Source organism: Bicyclus anynana, chromosome 24 (assembly GCF_947172395.1).
Source record: "Bicyclus anynana chromosome 24, ilBicAnyn1.1, whole genome shotgun sequence".
In the NCBI taxonomy this organism is placed as follows: Eukaryota; Metazoa; Arthropoda; class Insecta; order Lepidoptera; family Nymphalidae; genus Bicyclus; species Bicyclus anynana.
The window spans coordinates 10,963,054-10,972,316 of NC_069106.1; the positions used below are offsets into that span (position 1 = coordinate 10,963,054).

At 37.9% G+C, this 9,263-nt stretch overlaps 1 protein-coding gene across 5 annotated transcripts; it reads left to right on the forward strand.

Annotated features, from left to right (window-relative positions):
* The first annotated feature begins 1,721 nt into the window (after nucleotides 1–1,721).
* LOC112054513 (myrosinase 1-like) lies at nucleotides 1,722–8,412 on the forward strand. Of its 5 annotated transcripts, none has more exons than XM_052888980.1 (7): nucleotides 1,722–1,756; nucleotides 2,776–2,878; nucleotides 4,020–4,595; nucleotides 5,024–5,266; nucleotides 5,886–6,043; nucleotides 7,261–7,502; nucleotides 8,198–8,412. In XM_052888980.1, the coding sequence occupies exons 2-7, from the start codon at nucleotides 2,800–2,802 to the stop codon at nucleotides 8,346–8,348; spliced, it is 1,449 nt and encodes a 482-aa protein (XP_052744940.1). In that variant the 5' UTR covers nucleotides 1,722–1,756; nucleotides 2,776–2,799; the 3' UTR covers nucleotides 8,349–8,412. The 5 variants fall into 5 exon arrangements, with proteins under 5 accessions (XP_052744940.1, XP_052744941.1, XP_023950090.2 ...); XM_052888981.1 differs by having other exon boundaries at nucleotides 1,728–1,756; nucleotides 2,787–2,878; XM_024094322.2 differs by having other exon boundaries at nucleotides 1,742–1,756; nucleotides 2,819–2,878.
* The last annotated feature ends 851 nt before the right edge of the window (nucleotides 8,413–9,263 follow it).

The window sequence follows — 9,263 nt, forward strand, 5'->3', positions numbered from 1 at the left end:
TGGTAAAGAACATACACTTCCAAAACATTTTCAGCGATATAACAATAACGTTTTTGCTCCTTAACAATGTTAGGCGAATTCATTTCTCTCATTTATTTATTTCTCCTTTTTTTTAAATTTTTAACAATGTTATACATAAAATATACAAAACACTATTAAAAACTTATAAAAAAATTCAACCCTCCCGCTGCGGGACATTTGAGTGCCCAAGCAACCGGCGGTCAGGGCTCCTGAGTGAGGAACCTCCTCACAATACGCGCCGTCTCAAGAATCACTGCCTTTTGTATCCGACTCTTGATCCAACAGTTAAGTGAAAGCTTCTTAAGGTGTTGGTCGAAGCTTTTCGCTATAAGACCATTGACTGAAACAACTATCGGAACAATAATAGTTGACTCAACATTCCACATGGCGGTAATCTCGTGAGATCCAAGTATCTCTCTCGATCTCGTGAATCCAAGTATTTTGATACATTTTCCTTTTCCGCTTTAACCAGATTATCGTCATGTGGAACAGTAATATCAACAATTATTGCACGACGCACTGACCGATCGACTAGCACTATATCAGGTCTATTGGCTACAATATACCTGTCAGTGATAATCATTCGGTCCCAGTAGAGCAATGCACTGCTATTTTCAAGAACTGACGCTGGGTCGTACCTATAGTAAGGCATCTCAAAATCGATAAGGCCATTTTGTTGGTGGATTATCTTGGCTACTTGATTATGTCTGTGCAAGTATTCGCCGTTAGCAAGGTGAGAACACCCGGACACAATATGCCTGAGGGACTCCCCAGGACGATGACACGCTCGACAGATGTCTAGAGTGTTAGGCGAATTATTATTGTCACTACGTATACCTAAGTCTAACTGTCTGTTTGTTTATTTCGCGGCTAAAATCGATTTTGATGATTTTTGGTAACTAAACAAATAAATTGGAGAGCTGAAGGCTCATAAGAACATGGACAAAGTACGTATCTACCTACTTTATGCCGCAAAAATGTACGAGTAGGAATACAGAACGGAACGAAATTGGGATTGAAAATTTTCAAGAAAATCCCTATATTTTTAAGTTATATTTATGAAATTTGGTGCATAAATTTTAAAAACACGAATTTTTGAAAAATCTTTCCTGTATTGTTGGAAGGCGTTGAACATTTGTCTGAAAGTACATCAACAGATGAACACATATTCGGCTCATTACTGAGCTCGAGTCTCCACTCAGAATGAGAGGGGTTAGGCCAATAGTCCACCACGCTGGCCCAATGCGGATTGGCAGACTTCACACACGCAGAGAATTAAGAAAATTCTCTGGTATGCAGGTTTCCTCACGATGTTTTCCCTCACCGTTTGAGACACGTGATATTTATTTTCTTAGGATGCACACTACTGAAATGTTGGAGGTGCATGCCCCGGTCCGAAGCACCCCGTTTCAATATATTTATCGTCCTGGGTGTATTATATACCTAGTATAATATCAGTTTAGATTCATTTATTTGTTTTTATTATTATAGTTTATACTATATCTTAGTATTACACACAGATATAAGATTAGCGATCTCTGTTCTGTGGTATTACATAATAGCTTAAGGTATAGAAAAATACAAATATTTACAGAACGAAATTACTGTCTTAGTATCCGCGTTTACCTGTATTTGTTATCTTGTTTTATTTACCTCTAATTATGCCTCTGCTGATAACGCCGTGAGGAACTTGTCTTTGGACAAGTTTAGCTCGGTTGTGCAGACGTTATATAAGGTGAGAAATACAAACATTTAACCAACATTAACTTTAACCTTTAAGTACCGACGTGCTATTTTAGTTAGGGGTCTGGCAGGCCCCCATAGGTTTAATAACTAAAATTTTCATGTATGTTATTGTTTAAAAAAAACTTTACTATGTATCGCTTATATATCTAGTTGTTGTATCTGTTAAACAAAATATAGAAGTTAAAATATTTATTTAATAGTTAAAAACATTTACATTGCAGCTTCACATTATTTGAGCAAAAATTGAACTCCTAACATAATTTGAGATTTATTATTAAATAAACAAACATTTTTCCTAAAAATACTTTTTTCTTAAAGATTAATAACCAAGCTAACAATAAAAATGAAAATTTAATAAACAGTAAACCAGTTTTTTTTAAATCACAAGGCACCAAATTGTAGAAAGTACCAAAGGTTATAAATGAAATTGATCTCAATGAATATTTCTTGCTCCATTCCTTCATTTCCAAACCCTTCCAATACTGATGCAAAATTATTACTCTCAATGGAGAAAAAATTGGGTCGGTATCCTCTGAGCTGGACCCTGAGCTCTCATTGAGCCATTTCGTTCATGGTCTTAAATTTAAGGCGTTTTTTGTTTTTTTTTTTAGGGTTTCTAACGCGCGTAGTACAAAAAAAGTAAAAAAAAAAGTAGTGTCAACTAAGCAGAACAAATTATTTTCATCTTAAAAGAACATAAAATATAGAATTTAATACCCAAAATAAAAAAAAAATTTGGAACCCGCATTTTTTTTTAATTAATTAAATAAAATATATATTTTTTCATTAGCTGACTACATTAATTATGTATTAATTTTTATCATAGGAACATGCTTGTAACTGACAGACAGTCAGTAATCTACGCGCAGTAAAGTTCGTTTATGGCGTTTTTAAAACAATTTTAGGATTGTCTTTTGTTTAATGCATATCTGTCTACGATTTAATGTTTTAAAAGAAAGAACTTATCAAGAGTATCTCAAATATTTTTTTTTTGTAATTTTTAAATAGTTTTTTTGTAGAGAATAGAATACAATGAGAACGTTTCCTAAAGGACTGCAGCTGGGTGTAGCGACGGCAGCTTACCAAATAGAAGGAGCTTGGAACACTGCAGGTAGGTGTAGCGACGGCAGCTTACCAAATAGAAGGAGCTTGGAACACTGCAGGTAGGTGTAGCGACGGCAGCTTACCAAATAGAAGGAGTTTGGAACACTGCAGGTAGGTGTAGCGACGGCAGCTTACCAAATAGAAGGAGTTTGGAACACTGCAGGTAGGTGTAGCGACGGCAGCTTACCAAATAGAAGGAGCTTGGAACACTGCAGGTAGGTGTAGCGACGGCAGCTTACCAAATAGAAGGAGCTTGGAACACTGCAGGTAGGTGTAGCGACGGCAGCTTACCAAATAGAAGGAGTTTGGAACACTGCAGGTAGGTGTAGCGACGGCAGCTTACCAAATAAAAGGAGCTTGGAACACTGCAGGTAGGTTCCCCCATCCCTGTCATTGGCATACCTATAACTCGTAGAATACAATTAGCTTTTTTCTAGGTATGGAACTCTCTCCATACCTTAGCCATGCGTATAAGAATTCAATTAGAACTACCTGGGCAACTTTAAGATGAGAGTAGATAGGCATCTTCTACGCAAGCACGTTCCACCTCAGGCCACATCTACACTTATCATCAGATGAGATCGTGATCAAGCGAGAGCCATATATAAAAGAATCTATTGCAAACCAATCCTTTTGAGGGTTCTGTGTCATAAATACTTTTCAAACTGTAAATTGTAGGCTAGGTTACAGATAACTGCTTATCTTGCTATTTTCAGATCGCGAGACATACTCATATCATTCTCACCATATTTGTTAGATAATTAAATAAATAAATACATACGTACAAATACATGCACACAATATTACCTTGCCCCAAAATAACACACTCGAGCTTGTGTTATGGGTGCCAAGATAGCTGATTTTATTATACATCACCATTATCAACCCATATTCGGCTCGCTGCTGAGCTCGAGTCTTCTCTCAGAATGAGAGGGGTTAGGCCAATAGTCCACCACGCTGGCCCAATGCGGATTGGCAGACTTCACACACGCAGAGAATTGAGAAAATTCTCTGGTATGCAGGTTTCCTCACGATGTTTACCTTTATTTAATTTCTTAAAATGCACACAACTGAAAAGTTGGAAGTGCATGCCCTAGATAGTTTTTAGAGTTTAGGTACATTTAATAGCAACATGAATTCTTCAACAGATAAAACACCACACATCTGGGATACAATGTGCCACAACAACCCGGAGTCTATAAAGGACAGAACAAACGCTGACGACGCGTGCAAATCTTTTGAATTCTACAAACGCGATATAGAAATGCTGAAATTCCTTGGTGTACAATTCTACAGATTTTCCATTTCATGGACTAGGGTTTTACCCACTGGTTTTGCGAACAAAATCAGTGAGACGGGATATGAATACTACAACAATATTATAAATGACCTTGTTGCTCTAAACATTGAGCCTGTGGTCACAATGTACCACTGGGATCTGCCGCAGAACCTTCAAGACTTAGGCGGTTGGGCCAATCCACTGATCGTAGAATGGTTCGGTGACTATACGAGAGTTTTATATAAACTGTTTGGTGATCGTGTCAAAACATGGATAACGATAAATGAACCGAAGCAAATTGGATTATTTGGCTACGGGGGGAAGAGAATGGCCCCGCAACTGAATGCTTCCGGTGTTGGTGAATACCTGGCGGCGAAGAATCTCGTCTTGGCTCACGCGAGAGCTTGGCATATCTATGATGAGGAGTTCAGGGATGTTCAAAAAGGTATTCCATTCCAAATCAACTTCAAAAATGTTTACTAGGAGATATGCCTCTACTAGAGAGAAAGGAATCGCACACATACCTAAACAATTTTTTTGTTGTTCTGAAAACCTTTGATGATTAAATAATTTTGTTAACGCGTAATTTTGTCAAATTGCGCCGTTACTTTCTTTCAGCAGGCATTTTTCGACCCATTTTTTTGCAAAATCGTGTAACATACAATGTTGTCAACTATTTATGTTAATTATTTTAACCTTAAAATGTAGGAATCGCAATCTAAAAAATTAATAAAGCCTATAAATAACGGGTGGTAGCCAAAACATAAATGTATTATATAAAGTAATATTTAAATCTTTAAAGCCGTTTCTGGTTTAAATTTGATGTAGGTACAAGTAACTACAATAAAGGGTAATACAAATTCTCGTTTCCAGGCGTTTGTGGCATTACAATAGCCTCCGACTTCCGAGACGCCGTAACAGACTCTGCGGAGGACGTCGAAGCAGGACTAGACGCTGTGCAGTTCGAGATCGGCTTGTACAGCCATCCCATATTCTCTTCAAAGGGTGGATTCCCAGATCGTGTTGTCAAACGCGTTGCTGCTAAAAGTGCTGAGCAAGGGTACTCAAGAAGTAGATTGCCTGAATTTACCCTAGAAGAAATAGAATACGTGAAAGGTTGGCGCATCTTGATAAAGTAATGGATTGATGCATACAATGCAATCATCATTCATCATCATCATTATCCACCTATATTCCTTCACCGTTTGAGACACGTGATATTTAATTTATCACACACGCACACATCTGAAACGTTGGAGGTGCATGCCCCACACCCTCCGGAATTGGAGGCAGAGGTCATATCTGCTGGGCTATCACGGCTCTATACAATGCAATAATTTAATCAGTGGAAAGTAGCGTTTGTTTATTATTTTTGTATAAAAATAACCGTATCTATTGATTTGAAAAATGCGTGTCGAAAACCATATAATTATGCTTTATCAATTCGAGTAAGGATGGAAACCAGCACAGTCATTTCGCGATCTCAACGAACTTTTGAAAAAGGAAATCAGCAAAAGTGCATGCTTTTCTAGGTAGCATCTACTCTAACTTGAGAGCAAGCACAGGTCTATAGTCTATAGGTACAGCATAGAAACATGTACTCTGAAGATCAATGAAACTATGCATTTTAAAAATGTTGATAAATATTGATGTTTTCAAATGTTTTAATAGGAGTAGAGACTTCATCTCGTGATAATGTCGATGTAATTTATTAATTTGTCTCTTTGTGTTTAAGGTACCAGTGACTTCTACGGTTTTAACCATTACTCTACAAGGTTTTACACACGAGATACTTACAAGTCAGGATCGAACCCCATACCTTCGTATGACGACGACATCGGTGCAGATTTCACTTATTTGGATTATGAAAAGGGAGCTCTCCCTCACGTCACTGTAAGAAACGTTGATATTATTACAAAATAATCACTAATCCGATCCGAAAACCAGAAATTGCCGGATTAAGGGAATGTACCTACAGTATTTTTTTTTAATATATACTAGCATATGCTAAACAACGTTCGTTATTAGGCTAATCTTAATCAAATCTCTTGGAATAGGTATAATAATAATAATAATAATAATAATAGTTTTTATTTAAAGGTAAAAACCCAGTGTAAAACAAACATAATAATAATAACAATACAAAATTAGTAAAAATAGTAATTAAAATTGACATTACACTAATTTAATTGTCTAACTAGTATAGGTATTATCTATACATATTCGTATGTTCTGCTACTTTCTATTAGGCTCTTGGTGCACTGAAAGCCAATGTTTATAGATTGAGCAGTCCAGACACTCAGCCAGCGTGGTGAGAATCTCATTGTTCGAGGATCGCAAACGGTACCAAAAATTTGCGATTCGCGATCGGATGATCGCGAAGAAGTCCGGTACTCTGGCCATCGCGAACATGCCCGACGCGCTGCAGTACCGCGGCAACTTCATCAGGATACGATACGCATCATTGTATTGTACCCTGATGTTGTTGCTTGCGCGTCTGGTGTACTTGGTCCAAAGTTGACATGAGTAGAAGCATAGACAGTATGCTCGAAACAATGTCACTTTGACCTGTTCGCTGCACTTTGCAAACCGACGTGCGAGCATGTTGCATCTGACAGACAGAGCACGTCGCTCCCTCTCTATATCTTCATTGTATAAGTTTGTTCGAAAAGCCGATGGGTAGATTGGGGTCCCAAGGTGCTGGAATGGCGACGCACTACAGAGCGCAGTGTTGGACGACCCCCCACCACATCAAGCCAGTCCCAAGGATTCGCGTAATGCAAGCGGCTCAGGATCGTGATATTCGGAACTCCCTACAAAAGGCGTATGGCTAATTTATTTGATTGATTGTTAAGTTTATTTTATCCATTCTTCTGCCAGTTTCTACGCAGCGTCGTGCTTACTGGAATGCTAAATTACTTTTCGGTATGTCTTTGCCGGTAGGGTGGTAACTAGCCACGACCGAAGCCCACCAGACCACACCTGAGAAAATTTAGAAAATATAACAATCCTAAACTTACCCGACCCAGTACCTTTCTCTTGAGACCACAGCACGACCAACTGCGTCAAAAAAGTCGTTAACCCTTTCATTATTTCAAGCATCTTTTCAGGTAATACCCCACGGTATAAGAAAAGCACTCAAATGGGTGAAAGACAATTGCAACAACCCTCCAATATTCATTACCGAGAACGGTTTCGGGACTTTCGGGGGACTGAAAGACCCTGAGAGGATATCCTACTACATCAAATACCTCGATTCGATATTGGACGCGATAGAAATAGACGGTTGCAATGTCACCAGGTATACTGCTTGGAGTTTGATGGATAACTTTGAATGGGACAGTGGACTGAGGTAGGAATGTTTTCCATTTGTTAACTTATCTACTACGAGTAAAGGACGAGTATAGCATAGATAATCTTTAGAAGATACATGATTTGGTTTTAGTTGTAGTAGTAAGGCAGAGACAGGCTCCACCCAGTCATAGTTGAAAACGCTGCTCTTGAGATCATAGACGAATACATTGCCCAGGACATATAATCCAGTTCGGTTGGTCCAATTTCGAGCAAGAGGTGAACCGCCGAAGCAGCTAGGCAGCCTTCGGGAATCTTCGCGATATATTTTTGCTTAAAATTCCTAAGTGCAAGACTAAAGTCTTCGAACAGTGCGTGTTGTCAGTAAGACCTATTTTCGGAAACTCGGTCGCTAACTATGGGTGTCAGGGCTGAGGAGTCTCTCAGTCCTCTCAGGACCAAAGTCACCAATAGCTTAATGTGTTGCGAAGCTGAAGCGGCAATGAGTAGGTACATAATGTCGAAGTGCTATAAAGACAAATCCGCATCGGAAAGACGATGATGACGATGACAAAGAGAGTCGTTAGATGCTGGCGGCTCAATATTGCAGTGTTTGGAAGTCCGTACATCGAGACCAAGACGGTTACGTCTAGCAGTGGACGACTAGCGGATGATGATGATGATGATGATTGTATGAGTAGGTCATGTTGACTGTGCCAATCGTCATGTTTTAATTCTATTTGGTTTTCATTTCAGTATCAAATTCGGTCTTTTCGAAGTGGATTTTAACGATGAAAAGAAGAAAAGAACAGCGAGGTCGTCCGCTGTTTGGTACAAGAAGTTAATCGCTACGAGGCTTTTAGATTACAACATTAATGTAACTGAATTGGAAGAACATGTCTTTTAAAGTTTCTTTGATCCTTTCTTAAATACAATACATTTTTATTGAATACGAATATTATGTCATTTGATCAATGCTTCTTTGTTTTTTTTCCCCGACAGTAGAAGGATAATTTTTGCACTTTAGCAGCTTATCGACCTACAAGTATGTACGTATACATACTAGGTATGTTTTACCGTAGCGCCTAAACCATATAGCGTCCGGATAAAACATATATCTGTATTTAATTAGTAACGATAAATAGATTTATCCAAATAAACGTGATAGTCAGGGATCCGTAGAATATTTTTAACAACTGATTACTATCAAGTTAATTTTTCGTAAGTAGCTTCATCTCGATGAGACGATCAACTTTTTTATTTACGAAAATTCTTAATTCTGGTAGCTAACTGAGTTGCCACGAAATAAAAAATTCTAAGCGTCGGGGCGAGATAATTAAATGAAGAAATGTATCGCGCAATTTGTAGGACATTATGTCTGATACCTATGTTGTTTATTAATTAAGCAACATTGAAAAAAACAGCTAGTTAGTATTAGTAACAACTTATATAACCTCGTTATTGATACAAGTTGGGAGGAAGGTAGTTAAACAAACTGAAGTTGAGAGAGAGAGAGAGATTTACGCACTTTTAATTTGCTAAGTTTATCGAATAAACGTTACGTGAAACAGGAGAAGATTCAAAGTTTAAAGTAATCAAATAGCAATTATTTTATTACACAAGATCGTTGTAGAAATATAACGCCCTATGCCTAACCAGAAAAATAAAAGAATCTTACCATGTAGTGGAAACAAGAACTAATTTTTTCATCAGCATACTGCACACAGGGTTAAACAAAACAGAGAAAACTACGGTTAATATATACTGGGTCCTAAACTTCTGGGTTTATAATACGTCAGTATTTCCTTATGAACTGGTATGC